The sequence below is a fragment of the Pezoporus occidentalis genome, unplaced genomic scaffold (genome assembly GCF_034315485.1).
Source record: "Pezoporus occidentalis ecotype Australia unplaced genomic scaffold, CSIRO_AGI_Poc_V1 ctg63, whole genome shotgun sequence".
In the NCBI taxonomy this organism is placed as follows: domain Eukaryota; kingdom Metazoa; phylum Chordata; class Aves; order Psittaciformes; family Psittacidae; genus Pezoporus; species Pezoporus occidentalis.
Genome location: NW_026915977.1, coordinates 5619533 through 5639193, shown reverse-complemented (window position 1 = coordinate 5639193; position 19661 = coordinate 5619533). Strand labels below are relative to the sequence as shown.

Below are 19661 nucleotides of genomic sequence, written 5' to 3'. Positions count from 1 at the left end.
GCATGATCAGCAGATGGAGAGGGGGGGATTCTCCCCCTCTAATCCATTCTGGCAAGACCCCAACTGGAACAAGTCCAGAGGAGGCCATGAGATGCTCTGAGGGCTGGAGCAGCTCTGCACTGGAGACAGGCTGAGAGCTGGGGTTTTTTTTAGCTTGGACAAAGCTCCAGGAAGACCTTAGAGCAGCTCCCAGGGCCTAAAGGGGCTTATAAGATATCTGGAGGGAGGCTTTTGACAAAAGGAGAGGACAAGGGAGAATGTCTGTCAACTAACAGAGGGGCTGCCCCACTCCTGGCAGCATTTGAGGCTAGACTGGACAGAGCTTGAAGCAACCTAATCTAGTGGAAGGTGTTCCTGCCCATAGCAAGGGGCTGGAACTGAATGAGCTTTAAGGTCCCTTCCAACCCAAACCATTCTGTGACAATGTAAAAGCAACTAAGATCCTGGCCCTGGGCTGTAGGCTAAACACTGTACAAATATAGAACACAAACAGGGTTCCAGCCACAGCACTTATAATATAAACCAAGTGAGACACACACAAGACAGCATAGAAATAATGTTTTTATTTCTTTTATCTGTCACCTCCTAAAATCATAAGCCTTCAATTAGCAACCATATTTTGCTAAATATTTACACAATGATGAGCCATGGTAACCCATCAGCAATGTAACAAATACGATATGCTATCCTCTAACTTGTCAGTGTAAGTCAGCAATGTCACTTACCTGCAGTTTCAAAATATGCATAGCTGAAAATTCCTAAGATACTTACTTTTATTCCTCGTAATTCATAGATTCCCCCCAAAACCAGTAAATATTAAGGTTTCAATCAGTAAAGTTATAAGTATCAGAATACACATTTTTTACACGTATCTATTTTATGGTACACTCTTCAACTGCATAAACAGGTTTTTCCTACAGCTCTGTTACATCAGCCAGTACATACAACTGCTTATGAGACAGGCAGCTGTACAGTTGCACTGTACTTAGTCCTAACCATACAGTGATACTCAGAAGGATTCCTTGGATAGAAATAGACAGCTCATTAACTGGTCTGCTAAAGTTGGCTTCCTATTAATTAAATCTAAACATACTCCTCTTGTACTGTAGGTCACATACTGCTCTCTTATACAGGACAGACAGCTTTTGTCCCCTGGGGAAATGCTGAAATGGCACAATAAGTTGAGGCTAGGTTGACGGGCAGTGTCCAGACTGGCTCTTGCACACCAAGTGCAAGCTGTACTGTGGTGGGTTGACCCTGGCTAGACACCAGGTCACCACCAAGCCACTCTATCACTCCCTTCTTCAGCTGGACACAGAAAATAGAACAAAAAACTCAAAGGTTGATATAATGACATTATAATGATATAATAATGGAGATCACTCACCAATTACCATCACAGGCCAACTGGACTCAGGGAAACCAATTTAATTTACCGCCAGTCAAAAGTAAAAGCTGGGTAATGAGAAATAAACCCCAAATCTTGAAACACCTCTCTCCCACCACTCCCTACTTCCTAGGGTCAACTGCACTCCCAGTTTCCCTTCTTTCTCCCCAAAATGGTACAGGGGAACAGGGAACAAGGGTTGTGGTGAATTCATCACACGCTGTCTCTGCTGCTCCTTCCTCTTCACACTCCTCCCCTGCTCCAGTGTGGGGTCCTCCATGAACAGCTCCAGTGTGCATCCCTCCGTGACCCTGCTCCAGCATAGGTCCCCCACAGGGTCACCAGTCCTGCAGCAAACCCGCTCCAGTGTGGGCTCATCACTTCTGCTCCTAGGTCCTGCCAGGAGCCTGCTCCAGCACAGGCTCACAGGATCCTTCAGGTATCCCTCTGCACTGGTGTGGGGTCCTCCCTGGGCCGCAGGTGGAGATCTGCTCCCACATGGACCTCCATGGGCTGCAGGGACACAGCCTGACTCACCATGGGCTGTGCCATAGGCTGCAGGGGAACCTCTGCTCTCGTGCCTGGAGAGCCTCCTCCCTCCTTCTGCACTAACATTGGGGTCTGCAAAGTTGTTTCTCCCACTCCTCGTTCTGGCTGCAATTGCTGCTGCACTTTTTCCTCTTCTTGTGTTATCCCATTGCTGCTGATGGGCTCAGCCTTGGCCAGCAGCGGGTCCATCTTGGAGCTGGCTGGCATGGGCTCTTTCAGACCTGGGGGAAGCCATCCCTGTAGCCCCCCACCCCCAAACCCTGCCATGCAAACCACATGGAGCACAGCTGGTGTGCTAACTCATCTGAAAGAGCAAGACTGGGGAGGAGTACTACTCTGTCAGTCCAGGATATGAAAGGGTTAGTGTGCCCCTGAAGAGAGAGAATAAGGAATTTGGGAGTGCCAGACAAGAAAGAACATTAGACAGAGCCAGACTCTGGAGCAAGTGCTGGCAAGAACCGATTTTGCACACTTAGGAAACACACCTGTGTTACAAGAGGCATGTCAGTCGTGTCAGGGGCTAGCTGGGCTACTCAATGCCTGCTAATCTCAACTTGGTCACACTTCACACTTTTGTTAGAGAAAGGAATATCTGCACATAGTTACTAGAACAGAGTTTTAGCACAGGGCTGGCCTTGGGTGTCATCTAAGGCTTCAGAACTGTTCTCTAAAACACAGCTACTTTGAGGTCTCCTCTCTGAGCAGTCACAGAAGTGGGAAGCCAAGGCCTTCAAAGTGAAACCTGAAGCCAAACGGTTAAGCAAGAGGCATACAGGAAGGCAACAGAGGAAGCTCCTAAACTGCACTATTGAAACTCCAAGTATTTTCCAAGCCCACTTTGAAAGTGAGCAGCAACAATGAGAGATTTGCCTGAGGAAACTGTTTCCAGGGCAACTTCAATGGATTTTACCAGCAAATTACCCCCAAGAGTGAACAGATGATTGGAAGGACTATGCCTGAGGACAGCTGAGGGATTACACCAGACACTTCCCAAGGGAACTGTATCAAACTAATTACAGAAGGAGTAGCTGCACTCTAATAGCTACTTTTGATCAAAAAAAGTGGTTGGAAAAAAATGTGGGCAAGCTGGGTAGGGGGAGAAAGCAAGGTGATCCAGCTCTCTGGAATACGGATGATACTGGGGAGGATTGTTTCATCACCTTCTACTCCAATGGTGTATAAGAAGTCCATAAGTGAGAATGGTTGTCAGACATTGCTTCTGCCTCCAAGCACTTTCCTATTGTACACCTTGCATATACCATCCTGTTTTCATGAGGATTCAGGGGATACAAATATACCAGGAAAAACTGCCTGCTGCCTTGTAAAAACATACTGAAACTGGAAAGACATTTCAAAAATGGTATTATTTAGGGTATAGCGAGATTTACTTCCCTGGGGAACATGCAGTGTATTTTCTTACAGATGCAAAGACTGACAGTCACTGGCCAGTTCTGCTTGCATAGAAAGAACTGAGAAAGTCTGGATAACTTTTTGTTTCAGACTAGAAAATACAGAGAAACATGAACAGGAAAGGTTTAGGTCAGCTCTGATCTCATCCATCTTCTACTCTTGAAATTACAGGATAATTTCCATAGCAAAATAAAGATGCAGCAGCCATAAACCATCATTTCCTTGGGGAATGGGTGAGGAGTCAGATTCCAATCTCATTTAGTGATAAATCCAGAGTAGCTGGCAAAGCAAGTGCCCTCAATCAACTATACAGATGTGGCAAAACTGTCATCTTATAAGCTTGAACATGACTGCTGCTTGAGGGTAGAAAGAAAAAAAGGGTTGGGAAACACCCTAAAATTATGCTTTAGGCAGCAGCAAGATACAGCCAATTAAACACAGATACACTAAAACTTGGCATAGTTCCACGTACTCTAATAATAGGTCACAAGTATTTAAGAAACCAGGGTAGACAGGGATTTAAAGCATATACAAGTAATTTAAGTTTTTAGAATTTCTTGCTGAAACTTCAATGCTTATGAACAGACATTATGGGGAGAGAAACCAGGATATTTGCACTATTGGGGCATACCCATAAAAAATAGAGACTTTAAAAAGGGATCAAAAAACCATTCAGGAAAGCTGTAGCTGAACAGCCCATTTCAATGCCTAAATACATGCAAGAACCTGGCTGTAACATCTGGCAATAGAGGCACATATTGCTTCCTGCCCTCCCTACAAAAACAATGAACATCACAGAGTCTAAAGAGTTAACTATGGGTGGCTACTTAAAACTAGACTCATACGAATGTCTGTACATTAAGCAGAAGGCAATAGGGATCTTAAGGACACAATTTTCTTAGACTTCAAGCTCCAAGAACATATATTCAGAAAGTCCAAGAATATGAAATTCTTCCTTTCTAAGGGGCATGGATTTCTTGTACCTGCTTACAAAGGCAAAGTATCTCAAATGCCTTCAGAGCTCAGATAGTCCAAGCTGTTCTTCACAGAATCCCAGGCACCAAGCTTGTATGAGATTGTATATTAAGAGCTTACAACCCAGTTGAGTTGCAACCCTCACATTGTCATCAACAAACTCAGTAAACTCAGAACCTTCTGAAATTCTCTTCTAAAAGGCTATGGACAAACCATACATAAAAACTAAATAACAGCTTATTAATCATTTTAACTCGATTTGAATGAATAGAGCCCAATAGTCCTGCTCTTAAAAACCAGTATCATGCATTTGCAGTTATTTTGAGGTAGAATCATGTCTTAGGTACTGTGAAAAGTACAGTCCTTCCTTGAGCAAGCTACCTTACAGCACATGTTGTGCTCCAACATAACTTGTATGAAGAAACTCATCAAGCTGAAAACTAACCTAGCTTACAACAAAACTTGTTTTCAGCAAGATCACTGACACCTCTGAACATTGCTACATAAGTCTAAAGGAGAAATAGGAACACCTAAGCTAAGGTAAGAAAGCTTATTCCAGCAGCAGCACATATCGCCACTTTAAAGCAAAACCACAGCAGTAACGGGGCACAAGCCCTCTTGGTGACTAAGATGCATGCAGCTTGCTTGCTGTGGCCCATGGCTCTCAGTCTTCATCAGCTAGAGCAACTGAGATTCAGTACCACCACCTCCTCCCAGTCTCAGAAGAGCTGATCTTATCAGCATCTTGGAATCTTGTTTTCAGCCGAGGTAAAAGCAGCCCAGTAATCTACAAGTTTCACTGGTTTGTCTTTGACATGGCTCCATGTGCAGTGTCTACTGTGTTTATTCCTTTAGCTAGTTTTTACTCATTAACTAGCTTTTAAGCATTAAAGGAGGTTAATCTCAGAAGTGCCAAACAATCTTTATTTAAAGCCCGATCATCATCCAGTTCCTTAAGTGAAAAGCAGTTATACACTTCTCCTGCAGTTGCAAAGTGAGAGCAATTCCTACAAGCAACAGTATGTAGCAGCTTAATAATTTACTTCAGTTTTAATATTCTCACCAGATTCAGTTCACTACTGAGCAGCTTGTTGTGAGTAACAGCACACTGGCTCCCAGTGCAACCAATTTTTCCTGACTTCTCCAGTAAACTCCTCACATTTCTTCATTATACCACTTTAGACACGTTTTAATTTTACCAACTTACTGCGCTTTGATTCTCCAACAGATAACATGCTACTGATGCTGCAGGGGCTCATGGCAGAGACAAAGTTAAACAAGTGTCACTGGCAGAATGGGAACAGTTAAATGAGAGCCGCGGCTCCCCAAAACAAGTACTTTTCCTGTTACAGTTCAGTTTGTATTACTTTATGTGATCTGTTAAAATTTGGATATCCTGAATAGAATGCTAGGATGCTTAGGAAAAAGGCTACTTCTGAAGCTCAAAAGGAACATATTAGGCTCTGCTAAGCTGAACAAAGTAGCACTTCTTAGTTGATTTAATGTAAGTGAACAGTGGTTTGGATGCAGAAGCTGGTTTCAGGCTAGAAGTAAAACACATTGGAACAGAAGCGCAGGGCTCAGCTGAATGCATTTGACAAGGCTGCTCTTGTCTTCCCAGTACAGAAACAGGTTCCATACACCTGACTTCTGGTAGTTCTAGAAGTACATTGTCACACTGTCAATAGGAAAATCAGAGAGAAGAGGTTATCTAAACAACTGCTTGTCTAAGGCTCTTCATACACCAATCAGGTAAGGAGCTACAGAGTTTCACTCCTTGCTCAGAGGTCATTGCAGAAGGAAGCAGAAACACCAAATGTTAAGTGTCAAGTACAAAGCAAAAGCCTGAAACATGTTGTTGTAGCAGCAGTTTACACTCAGCAGGAATAAAGCTAATATTTACAAGAAAGCTGGGTTGAAGACAGCTTACATCAAATGCATAAGTGGTACACTGTGATGGATCAACCTATTCATCTTAAGAGAGCCCTTGATGTCTTGTACTACTACAAGACTCTAGAAAGTTAAGGCTGTTAAAAAAAAATAAAATCAAACCAAAGAATTTGTAAGAAAAAACCTCATGGATGTGCATGACAGAGAACTCCTGTGGTTCTCCAGCGCTCAACTGCTGAATCCATCAATGCATCAAAATGCTGAGGGCTTTGTAATTACAGGGCAGCTAACATAATGGGGTGTGTGCACATATGATCAAACGAGTTCCACTAGCAACACATCATACTTAAGAACTATGGGCTTTGCTTTCCATTGTTCCTTTACATAATGTACATGACTACCTACAACAAGCTTCAGAAGGGCGGTTTGAAAAACCCACCCACAATAAAACCTCCGGCATTCCTCAGGATCATGCTGCATTTACCTTGACTGAGGTGGAAAATGAGTCACAGTTCCCAGATTTCACAGTTCCCAAATCCATCCTTAAGATTTTTATTCTAAGGATAGAAACTTGCCTTATATTTATCCATTTAATAAGTGTGAGTCTCAGACCCATACTCCCATCCTTAAGGGTACTTGGTCATACAAAAGAAAAGAGCCAGCAGTCTTACTGCAGGTGAAGCCGGTTTCCTTTGTGGTTTGGTTTCTTTTTTTAATTATTCTTTATTTTATAAAAAGATTACATTTTGATCAATCTGCAGCCACTTAAGAATGTTCCAGGCAGATGCAGATGTGATGCTTGTTTTACTGGAAGCCTTCTCTTCCTTCCCCACTTCATTTCCACAAAAAGGTACCAGGCTTTCCACTCTCCTGCTCTGGATTTGCTATAATTCCCTCCAGAAAAGGCCAGCAGAGGTTGGAAACTAAATGTGGAAGAGTTTCTCCTGTGCAGCTAACAATTAGCTAGGACAGTCTGGAGGGGTAGAAACAAGACCCACAATACCTGATCGCACTGGAGAGCCTGATCTTGAGCAAGGCTCATATGCTCCAGCTGTTGACTGTACTTGGACAAAAAGCTCTCTCTGACTCCAAACAGTCCCAAGATATTCTTTACCAGAGAAAGGTGACTTGATTTCATTAAATGACACTGAAGGACTAGAGTATATCCAGTGGGTCATGGTCCCTGTATGTGCAACAGTTGTATAAAGAGAAAGCTGACTCACTGAGAGAAAATTACTTATGTTATTTAGAAAGCCAGAAGATTCACTCCTACATTTTCCTTATCCACATCAGCCAGACAATACCCATAAATTCACAGAACAGCTGTGACTAGTCCAGAAAAAGGCCAACTTTGAAATACAGAAAGGGTCTTCAAAGTTGTACCTGCTGTGAGTGTATTGGCAACATAAGCCTAAGGCTTCAGTGCCTTCAAACTAAACCCAGAATAGTCCTGTGACTGGCGTTAGGATATATCCGATTCTGCCACCTGCGTTAGAAGATCCTATAGGAACACATGAACCAGGTGCCCATTTTGGCTAAACAAATCTAACTCAAAGTTTGCTATTGAGGGGATACTGTCCTTCACCAGCTATGTAAATCAGGAATATACTTGAACCAAAAGCAAGTAAATGCCAAGGAATGACCTCATGTGTCTGGAGCTACCTGGATGGCAGGTGTGGCACCAAGAATTACTCTGAATTTTGGACATCTGCCTTGTTTAACCTCAGCCAATAGTAAAATCCTGTGTCAGCACATTACAGCGCCAATGCAGCAACTGGTTACTTTGCATACTTACAGTCATTTGAGGTTACACTTGTTTATGCAATGTCAAAAATCGCCTTTGAAATGTGTCAGAAATTAATCTAGAGCACTGAAGCCCTTCTAGAACCTTGCTAAGAGAGGGTAAGTGGTTTGATAAGACAGGCTTATCAAACTCTTAGCTATCAGTTCACATCTTTAAGAAGACTGCTTTGTAACTCAAGCAAACTGTTTACAAGGTTGAGAGTGGAAATGTTTCAGGCAGTCTGTTCCCCTTGCAGGGACCACATCACATTGATTCCCCATGACAACAACAGTTACATGGAAACTATCTAACTACAATTTACTTACAACTAGTCTTCCACACTTCAGAAAGGCTCAATTCAAGCAAGTACTAAGCCATGTATCTACACAGCACTGCAGCTAAAAAGAAATGCTGGGCATATGCCATTTACTCAAGGGAAAAAAATGCAAAACAATAAGAAATAATGGTGACAGAAAAATGATGTACTGCACAGATACATTGAGCTCAGGCAGTGAGACTGGAAGTCAAAGCTCTATGGAAGCAGGAAAGCTCCAAGATGTCAGCATGCATCTGTTGGTCTTAGGGCAGCCCAAACCAGGCTGTAGGACTGAATGAACCACACAGGGTTGTTTTGCGGCGGTTTACTCTGCTTGATCCAACAATATGTGTTTGGCCACTAACTAGCTACTAACTTGGGTGGCAACTACGTATGTTGGGAAAGCTGTATCTGAATTGTGTCGCTTCCACAGTCTAGCAGAACATCTAGACAGCAAGAGCACTCATCTTTGTATACAGCCATACAAGTTAGAAGGTAAGAAATTGAAAGTTTAGAGCACTTTACTTTTAAGCCTCAAAGGCAAAGAAAATGGGAAAGCAACTCAAACTCACTCTGGTTTTATATTGCCACTGAAGCATTACTAGTATACCCATTATTGTACAATCCGCACCTTAGCTTGTCCACAATATTTAGGGTAGTCAGGCCTTGACAGTAAATAGGAATTCCTTCCTTTTTACTAGAATTTGTCACTTTTCTGGTTAGTCCTTCCACATAGCTGGAAGGACTTGTGCCATTATTTCCCATTCTTGAGAAAATTATATGAAATTCTGTATACCATCAGATGGGCCAGCTGGTCTGACCCAATATTTGAAGTCGTTACGAGAGCTATGCTCTTTGATGCATGCCTACATTACAGTCAAAGAAAATAAGACATGAGGAAGAAACAACAGCTATTATCTACAAGGTTCAGTTATATGAAGCCGACACATGGCTCAGTGGTTTGTGTTGGTCTACCAGCAAGAAAAAAATAAAGAAAAAAAAGCATATTTACCTTTTCACCTTTTACTCCACTGCAATCACATTTGGATAAAGATGTACATCCATGGCAAGCCTTTAAAGACACAAGAAAAACATTACATGTTTTTACTAAACATAAAGCCATATTAAGTTTTTAATACCATTACAAAAGTTAGCCTAAAATACAAGCCTACAAAGTGTCATCTATCCATTGTACACGGTGTTCAAAGCAGATACAATTAGCAAGGTACAATTACCTTCATTAATGGCTATGTTTGCGTGTAAGCATATTGCAGTTTTGACAGATTTTAGACTTTTAAACTTATGTTTAAACACTGCTTACTGTAGGGCACAATGCAACACACCTATGGCCAAAAAGGGCCAGAACTTTGATAAAACAGGCTCTTCAAGCACATGCCTTCACACTGAGGAGAGTCCAATTGCGGTTCCACCAGTAGATGTCAGGTTCTGCACAAGAGTTTAACCAAGCCTGAACCTTATGCACGTATTTGTGATAGTTACTGGAAAAATCCTTACTATTCCATTAATTCTTCCCTCCACAGCTCAGTCATTGAGAAAAGGTTTTTTTTAAAGACTCTAGATTTTATCTAGCTGCATTCACATTCCATTACAATGCATGACCAGTCTGCTACAACAGTCTCTTAAGTACAAGGGGAATGACAGCCAAATATTAAAGGGTCAGAGGACAGGGACAGAGAAGCTTAATTCACAGAGAAGATCCAAGTTAGGTAACTTCTCCATACCACATCTGCTTACTTTATATTCCTTCCCCATGCCAACATGGGACAACTCATTAGAGCTCCATGTCAATTCAGAGATGAACAGATGAGTTTGCACAAGTGAGACTTCCCATTTGTTTTCCTCAATGTCTCTACATATTACATATGACCATTTTCCAAACTACTTTATAGTTAAAACCCATGAACCACATTACAAGATCCACTACCAGAAATACTTCAGGGTTTAACTTGTTCTGAGGACTGGTGAACACTGTACTAAAAAAAAAAATATATATAGGTGTACTTAAAAGTTTGAAAAGCATTTGGGGTCCTCCCCTCCAGTAATCCACAGAGGACATCATGTACAAAGCTTCAATCAAGCAGGAAACCAGTTGGTGTGTCAGAGCTAAAGCACACCCACACTTGAATTCTGGTCTTCATTATCACAGAAGCACTAAGATACATGACCCATCACCTGCCTGGCATTAGGAATGTCCTGGCTCTTGGCCTAAACACAAAATAAGCATCACAGTGGACACACAGAAATAGCTTAATTTACCTGGACTACATAAACCCAGGATGAACTAAAGCATTTCATAGCAAAAGGCAGAGCTTTAAGTACAGGAAAAGTGGTATGACGTGAGTAGGGCATCTCTCCAAATCTTTCATATGACTTTTTTTAATCCATTTCTTTATTTAATGTATGTGGAAACTCAAAATTCTTAGTTAACAGGGGTTTATTAAGCCATTTCCTAATGTGAAATTGAACTTCATTAGACAGTTCATATTTTCAAAGATCAGACTGGACAAAGCCCTGAGTAACCTAGCCTGACCTCCTAACTGACCTTGTTCGGAGCAGTGTGTTTGGTTAGACCCAATCCCCTTCCAAGCCAAGTTATCCTGCAAATACGGCATCAGATCCTTTTCACTTTTAAAAGTGAATTTTAAAAAAGCATGGTCCTTGTGAACCAGTTTTAGGATTAATCTTGTTAACAAAGCTTCATTTAAAAGGGATTAACCTTAGCTACACGCAGTATTCCCTTGCCTCACAGTACAAGCCTAACACAAAACAATAGCAGGTTACCTAGACCACTGTGCAGCAGCCCTGGTTTCTTGATCACAAGGGTAGTGTATGAGAGGTACATGAAAATCTCTGCTGCCTCCAAGAGGCAGGGGAGGGAAGAAAAATAAATGAGTATTCATTAAAAGCCTCCAAAAGCTGTGCAGTGGTAAAACACACATAGGCTAAAATAACACACATGGAAAGCATGGAAATCGAGATCCAACACAGCATAAGCAGGATTTATTCAGGTTACAGAACAGACTCATTTAATCGTCCTCACAGCTTCCAGAGAAGGTTCCTAATAAAAATATCCCGAGTTTTCAGGTACAAGAGAACTGTTGGTGTGAAGAGGAAGAAAAAGAAGCATGTTGAATAACTACAATGGTAGAGATCCCACAGCCTCTCCAGGACCTTGATTTGGTGCCTGAATACCTTCATTCACCCCCAGAAATCTCATATGATTCCCTTTGTATCTATTGTCTCTTACCCTATGCAGGATGAGGAGGGTCTCTGGCTCCATCTTTCCCACACCCTCATAAACAGTGAGACAGCCGTAAGATTCACCTCCTCCCCTGAAGCCTGTTTCTCTCAAGTCTCAGCACTTCCCCATACACCCAATCTCTCAGCTCTGGGGATCCCAAAATAAAGCAAAGAGAAGTCACCTTGCTTAGAATCAGGCACTGACTTTTGCTGATTTCAAAGAGCTGACAAAGAGACAGTTTTTGAAGGAAGTGCTTCTCTTCCTTATTCTATTTGTAGCTTAAAGAAAAAGTGTACTTTGATGTAACCAATGTAGATTCTTTTTTTTAAGCCTTGACTATTCCAAAGTCATTTATATATTCAGACTGGATCTCTTGCTCTTTGAGCAGTCTCTTAACATACACAGCCAGCCTGTCTTGAAAAGTCAGGTGTAGTCACTGAACCCTTTTGGACAGATGGCTTTGGATACCAGGTTCAGATGCATTACTTGCACGAAGGGAACAACATGGTCTTTCCCAGACAACAGTGAACGGAAGCTAAAACAATTCTGTAATCAGAAAACTTTACAAATACCCAGTGTAATCAAATGGTAGCAATTTTTGGCTTAAATCCTGGAAGATCTACTCACGCACAAGCTTATCAAGAAGTATTCCTTTAGCACTTATCTTCCTGTACTAAAGCTGTATTTGGCAGATTGTGTTTCTTATTTGCATCAGCTTGTCTCCCCACCAAATTAAGGTTTTTAGGTAACTAAACAGTTTGAAGAGGAAAAACCCTGAGAATTTGTCCTATACCAAGAACAATTCATGCTTCGTACAGGTCATAATGCAATATAGCATAAAAACTAAAACATGTTGGCACAGCAAAAAATAAGCTTAATGACCTATTCTAAGTGAAAACTTGCTTCTTGTTTAGACTTTTCATAATCTCAAGGCCTTTTTCACTTGGGAAAGCAAGTGCAAAAATTGTGCTACAGGAGGCTGCATAGCACATAACAAGCCAGTACAAGTTTGAAAGCCACTCAGCAGCCACAGGCTACAGATGTCTGATGTCACAAGTTCTGTATTGCACATTAATACAAAGAAAATCCAGGCTCCATACTACGCATAGCAACACTTGGAATTTCTCCTGCACATAAGCAATAAGTTATCTACGCCTCAACAAAAGCAAGCAGATACAATCAGTACAACATTTCAAGCACAGGAGAAAAAATACGTCTATATTAAAAGCAAGATACAGATGGTGACAATCAGTTGTTTTCCCTTAGTAACAGTTTAACCATTACTAGTTCTGAAAATTAGGCAACTTACTGTGTTTTCAGACACAGAAAACTAAATGAGCTCAAATGTCAGTGGAACTCTGAGTTACACTAGGTACATTTGTTACAGGTTGGGGAACAGAACAAGGCAGCAGAAGCTTTCTGTAATAGTGCAATTCCTAGCTCTGGCCAGAAAGACACAATGTCTTATGTGACAGGGAAGATGAGGAAAATATATTGAATGTAATAGTGAGTTGTGGCTTGATCATAAAGAGCTGGTCAGTCTCCACATAGTTTACAATTACATGAAGATGGATAAGGAATCAAGGCAGCTTCTGAGAACAAGACTGAAACTGCTCAGGTTAGTTTCTTACCAGCTGTAACCCTGTTGCCTCCTGCTCCATGTACCTGTAAAGATGAACTCACTATCATTGTCATTTCCTTTGCTGTGACTTTTGCATAGTAAGATACAATCAAGGGGTCTAATTAATCTATTTGAGTTTAGCTAATCCTTTCACTGGATTTTCCTGACAGCTTCTACCCTATTGAGTCTGTGTGGAGAGCAAGTTCTTTTCATTAGTATATAAAAGGCAGGATGGTATTGGTTTACTGGTCAAAGGATAAATCTTTCAGAACAAGCTCAGTCTTTTGTATCTTACATGGACTGAGGAAGACTGCTTTATGCCACCAACAGAATGGGGGTTTGTGTTTTTTTTTGATTTGAAGAAAAAAAGTACACATTTGAAATCAAAGTCACTTCTTATTCTTGGCCATAGATTTGTTATAGTCAGCTCAGTGAAATGGATAAATTTTGAGGTTAACTTTGGCTTGTTTTGGCTAAGAGCCTGCTTCATGCATTGGGCACATTCCCCTCCTTTCTCATCAGGCCTACAGTTGTCAGCGACAAGGCAATTTTAGCATATTCCACCCCCTCTCCAAATCCCAGCTGCCATGCACAACAGCATCTGACAAAATACTTTTTAAAACCATCAAGTAGATGAATGCTATTGCTGGAGAGAACGGAAACTTGGGATTTGCTAAAACTGTGAAGGGAAAACAGTCTGCCTCCCCTAACAGTACTTAAACCTGACACTTTCAGTTCAATCCCATACAGTTTCTCAGAGATACAGGTAACAGAAGCGCTTCTGCAGGGCTGAAGTGCTCAAGTCATTCTACTAATTGCAGCTTTTCAGTACAGCTACTCAGGCAGTGAATTATTGTTATTCAAAGGTATAACCTCAACTGCTGCATAGACGTGGACTAAACAGATTCCTTCCTGTAAGACACAGGGCAGGGGGTTGTATAGATCCTGTTACTTTCAGACTATTTTATCCTTTCCTTCCAAGTATTATAAAAAGCTAATACAAAGAGCACTTGCTCTTATTAGTAAGTTTTAGATTCATTATCAAGCACCTCAAGCCTCTCTCTTCAGTATTTACCAGCTTCACACAACCAGCTATTCTTGTCAGCAAGCTCATCAGGTAACAAAATTAACAGTACTAATTTCTTTGGAGAGTAAAGAAAAGAAAAAAGCTGAATAAAACACCAAGTCCTGCATTCTGTCATATCAAACCATGAAGGCTGGTGTCAAAAGCAGTACAGGTACATCAAACCCTTCAAGCTCTTGCACAGCATGCATCAACATCACCAGGTTTTTATTGACAAAGAGGAGGAGGGAAAAGAGATACAACAATAGCGTTATATAGGCTAAAATCTGTGGTTTTGAAGTCTGCTGCTAACATCACCTTCTGCATTCAAACATGACAGCTTATACAGTCAGGAATACAATGTTTTAACAGTAGAGAAAAAAAGGGAACACAAATATTGGATAACTGTCAATATAAAGACTGACTCTGCTGTTAGAAATTCACTTTGATTAAAAACAGTGAATTCAACACATATAAAAGCATCTGTTACAAATATCTTTGCCCAGAAGACCACAATACTGTTTCTACTGGAACCTTAACCCTAATTCAATTATTCATACCTCTATTTATAATTGAAAAGAAATTCAGCCTTTCAGTTGCAAGCAGGCAAAGGTTAAGCTTTATTTTGGTGATAGTCCTGAAGAACATACATTTATTAGCTTGCCAAGATCTGTGTAACAAAACACCTGCAGAGTTATCTAGTTAAGGATTTACTACTCATCCAGGTCAAAGATTTCATCCATTTATCTTCAGCAAGTTGAGTTTCCTTTCACTTGCCTGGACATGAATATAACCAAGAAACAAAAGGTTTTGTGGGGATTTGACAAGCAGAGTTAAAGCTACTATTGTGAGTTCTAATTATGATTTCACATACACGCTCTTCAGGCTTAACAAGAGTACAAGTCTGCAGCTAACATCTCAAATATCTATGTGAAGTCAACTATGGCAGCAAACCCATCACAGCTCCATAATCCAAATGGCCATCATTTTCTCACTGATGTATTTATAAGCAGCAGCATTGCTATAGCAGAATCAGAATTAGAAGATTAAGTAATAATTTCTCTCCATTTACCTAGCTAAATATACTAAGAGAAAAAGTTTCATGGTCTAAAAAATAAGAGTTAAAACACATCTGCAGAAGTTTTTGACCCTTTTTTTAAAGAAAGGGAACTTCTGACATGTAATTTAACCTGTTACACCTCAAGGCACTATCTTTGAAGTCTGCACACCACAAGATCTGTTCAGACTTGCAGAGGAAGCTCTTACCTGTAGTAGCCACAGTTCTGGCCACTGTGAATGAGAACACAACTGGGCAGGTTAAAAACACTGAGACACATGATGGCTAAACAACCCTTCTTTCCTTTTAAGGGACGGCACTAGGTTGTTTGCTATTTAGCCTATTGCAGTAACATGAAACATAGGAGACCCACTAAACGTAGTTCCAACATCCCAAACAAGTTTTCCAATTATACAGAAAGCTTACAGATCAATAAACTATCTTCAAATACAGCTACTATGATTTGGTTGGAATAACTACCTTCAAAAAAATGTAAAACTCTGAACAATCACATCCACACTAAAAATAGTGCCACAAGAAACAGAGGTGAGCTCTTTTCTAAAAAGGGTTGAATTTTTAGTACAAAGTACAGGCAGAAAATTATATGCAATTTTACTGCTTTAAACTGAGCCATCATTTTTAACACACTGTTCTCTGTACAGGTTATCTTTCACAGCAGTTTCTAATTAAAACACAAGGCAATACTTGCTGCCAACTTAAACCAGTTGACCTAGTCAAAGCACAACTTTCAGACTCGATCTCTTTACTGAGCCTCCCAAAGTTTGTTTAACTTTCATCCCCAAACAGCAACCATTGGCCCATAAAGATTTTTTTCCCCCCATAAACCTGAAAGCATCACAGGATCAATCTCTCTCCTTTTCTGGAAGCTCCTAAGAAAGGTTCAGAGGAAAGACCTACATAAGCACTCACCTACAGATAGATTCTGGCAGTGGAGTGACCTGCCATGCAGCAGCTACTGGACAAAAGACTTGCAGGCAAACAAGGGGAGTGGAAGGGCAACTATTACAAATGCCTGAACTGCTGAACAGGGTTCCTAGAAACAGGAAAAGAAAGGAAGGACTCGTCCCCAGGAAGCTGCAGAAAGGCTGCAAGTCATCAGGAAGAGGCTTACACAGAAACAGTTTAGCCTCGTAGAAGTTAGAGGTTCCCACATCCCTTTAACAACTGAGGTGAAAGCAACAAGCAAACCTGCAGATAAGTTATCCCCCTGGAAGAGGGGGTATTGCAGCCTGACAGTGTCTTCCTGTACCAGATTCCTGAACCTGAGAAAAGGACACACTGCAAGAGCCCAGCTGGACATCCAGTCAGCTTCCCTGCAATCCCAGACCTTGCTCTTTCTCCATACCTGGCTTTAAGAAGGTGAAGACTGAGAACCCTAAGACGTGAAGAAGCTTTAAGCAGGCTGTAGAAGGAGCAAAATTAGCCCTTGCAACTCACAATAGCTCAGTCTCATTTTCTATGAAGCTTTCCATCTTTGGAAATGATTGTTGCCACTCTGCTGCACTGAGCGCTGCCAGCCTGGCCCTCAACCACACGCAAGGAAAAGGACATGGGCAGTTCTCACCACTTCTGAGAACCATTAACATCTGTGCCTTACAAGATGAAGAATGGACTTCAGTATATTTCACTGGGTGAGACAGAAAGCAAAATAATCATAACATGCTCCAGGGCCCTTCTCACAAGCATTTCAAAGCTAAAATTGAAGAGAACTGACAAACCAAGTACTTTCACTCCTGTCCTGATGAACACAGATTCCCAAACAGCTCTACATGATGCAGTGGGGAATTTTCAAAAGTTTCCTTTAATAGCAATTCAGCATGTGTATTACCTTTATGCAGCCATCCAGAGGCAGCACCTTAAAAAGCATCGGTGTTTAGATATGGCAAGTACTCCTTTTGGTAAACAACGAAACAAAAAGCACTGAAAACAGAACATAAATTACAAGGGAGGTCTTGGCCCACTTTCTCCCCAGGTTCATGAACTGACATATGCCAAACATATCTCCCTCTTCAGCAGGCATTGCAGCACCTGCATGACCCCTAAATAGGCAGCATTAATAGAGAAACCCCTAAACATAACTCTGATTGGCTTTTCAGTTTTGGAATGGGAGACTTTGGGGATGGACAAGTTTTACGCCACGTCTGTAGGCAGTCTACACTACTGCTCATTTCAGTTCTAAACGCAGAACTCAATGCAAGCCATCCTCCAGCTTTTATACAGACCATAAGGAAACCCTTTAAGTACACAGCAGATTAGAGAAATGGTTTGTTTCAAGTATGCCTCCATCCTGCCTGGTTATGCATTCCTGGCGCTGAGACACAAGCCTGGAGTACCTGACATCCAGGCAATGGCAGCACACTGTAAGCCACTTGGCTTTTCAAGAAGACAGCATTAACTGAATTTTACACATGAGTCTCTAATCACCAGCCTCTTGAGGCTTCCTGATTTTTTCCAGCTGCAAGTAAGTACCACCATATGGTACTCATTACAGGTCAAGATTTACTAGTCATTTAGGACCCTTCCTGAGTGACAGGTGTTAGATATTGCCACTTTCTGTAACCATGTCCACATGTAACACATACCTAGACCTAACTCAGCTAAACTTGTAAGCCTCAGCTAGGCTTGCAGGCCAGGTATTAGAGTCAACACCAGTCATTCCAGCAGCCTGTTTTTAAACCTTTCCTGGTTAAGGGTGGAATAAAGATACAGGCTCCAGAAAAACCTTTTGTTCCTCACCTTTATCCATGTAACATGCAACAAAGGAAGTCTCAACCTCTGTGTCCTGTTAATCGATGTCAGTCACTTGTCACTGGCAACTGCACCTTCATGCATCAAGTGCTTGAAGCAGACCACACAAAACCAGAAATCCACTTCCTCTGAGGAAGCAGAAGCAAAATGAAATAGCATTTCAGATTAACCCAACTCCACTGTGCTCTATGTTGAAACTACTGGAAGCACTAAATTAATACCAAACATTAAGCAAGCATACATGCTAGAGAGAATAGAGACTGTGCACAGTGATACTGCATTAAGATGTTATCTGAAGAAGCACACGCCCTCTTAACTGTCAGAACAAGACCCAACTCACTTAAGGCTTGGTGGGTGTCTGGGGGATTTTCTGTGGTGGAGGCGATTATCAACTCCATTCTCCTTCAGTTCTTGGACCAAGTATCATAGCTCCAAGGTTCTTCTAGTTAAAGCTGGTTTATCATTTGTTTATGCCTGTAGCATCAGCATACGCTGTGTGCATTTTAATACCTGAAAATAGCACTATGGGCAGCATTTTCTCTATATTGCTCAATACTAACTAAAAGCTACTCTCCAGCCTCACGTAATCAAAGTTGAGAAAGTGGCACTGAAGAGAGCCAAGTTAAACAAGAAAGCAACAAAGACAAAGCAGCTGTGCTAACCCTGTAAGTTAGAGGCACTTCCAAAACACAGCATCAGGATGAGTTGGGAGGCCCTTTGCTTTTATCCACATGGGTACAGAAATCCCTAAAGCTGATAAAAGTTGGGTATTTAGTGGGAGCTCTCAGGAACTCACAAGCTTAACTTCGGCAGATAATGTAGCCCCCAGTGTCAGCCTCTTCAGTTCATCTACTAATGTACTGGCTGTGTGCTAGCAAGAGCTCAGGGTCTTCTCATATCACCTGCAATTTCAAGTGAGGTGCTTCACAGCAAGGTGCACTTTGCTATGAGAAAAGGACCTTATAGCAATATGGAGAATAACAAAAGCCACTTCCCACAGGGAGAAAAGAAAAAGAGGTCTGAATGTATTTTATTGCCTTTAAAATCCTGGGAAAGACAGCTGGAGGCTAGTGTTAAGAAATCATTCTAACTACTAGCACACACAGACACTGGAATTAGATACTTAAACTTGATTAGAATAGATTTCATCCCCTCACATTAGAGAGATTACATCTAGAGGCTAGAACATTACATTATCCTGAGAACTGTTATATTTGGTTTGCATCCCCTGGGAGTTAAGTCACACTTGTCAGAGACTTGCTACCTTAAAATTCTGAGCCCATGCCAAGACTTCGCTAAAAGGACCATAGATAAGATCTTTACAGAAAACACTGAAAACCCAACAGGTTTTACTGAAGTATGAACATTTTATCAGTAATAGGAAAGGCAAAATGAATCTGATGAGTTCTAGAGAAAGGGGGTGCAGAGGGAAAGGAAATGAACTCTACATTTTTATTTCAAACAGAAGCTGATGTCTAAGCTCTTATAATAATTTCTTCTGTATTTTGTCTCTATTGACCTCCAGACGATAAAAAGTTTTTTAAAGAAACTGTCTCAATGATTATTGTGCCCGAGAGGT

General features: G+C 41.2%; 1 protein-coding gene across 4 annotated transcripts in view; it reads right to left on the bottom strand.

Annotated features, from left to right (window-relative positions):
- COL4A5 (collagen type IV alpha 5 chain) overlaps window positions 1–19661 on the bottom strand; it is a 78020-nt gene that overhangs the window by 48582 nt on the left and 9777 nt on the right. For 3 of the 4 annotated variants that reach the window (XR_009968813.1, XM_062640165.1, XM_062640163.1), the window contains exon 2: window positions 9323–9382. Coding sequence is in view for 3 of the 4 variants with exons in the window: in XM_062640165.1 (XP_062496149.1) it covers window positions 9323–9382 (60 nt within the window). In the remaining variant the exon portion in view is untranslated. Of the gene's footprint in view, window positions 1–9322; window positions 9383–17162; window positions 17217–19661 lie in introns of those variants that run through there. The other variant, XM_062640164.1, reaches the window with a different exon arrangement.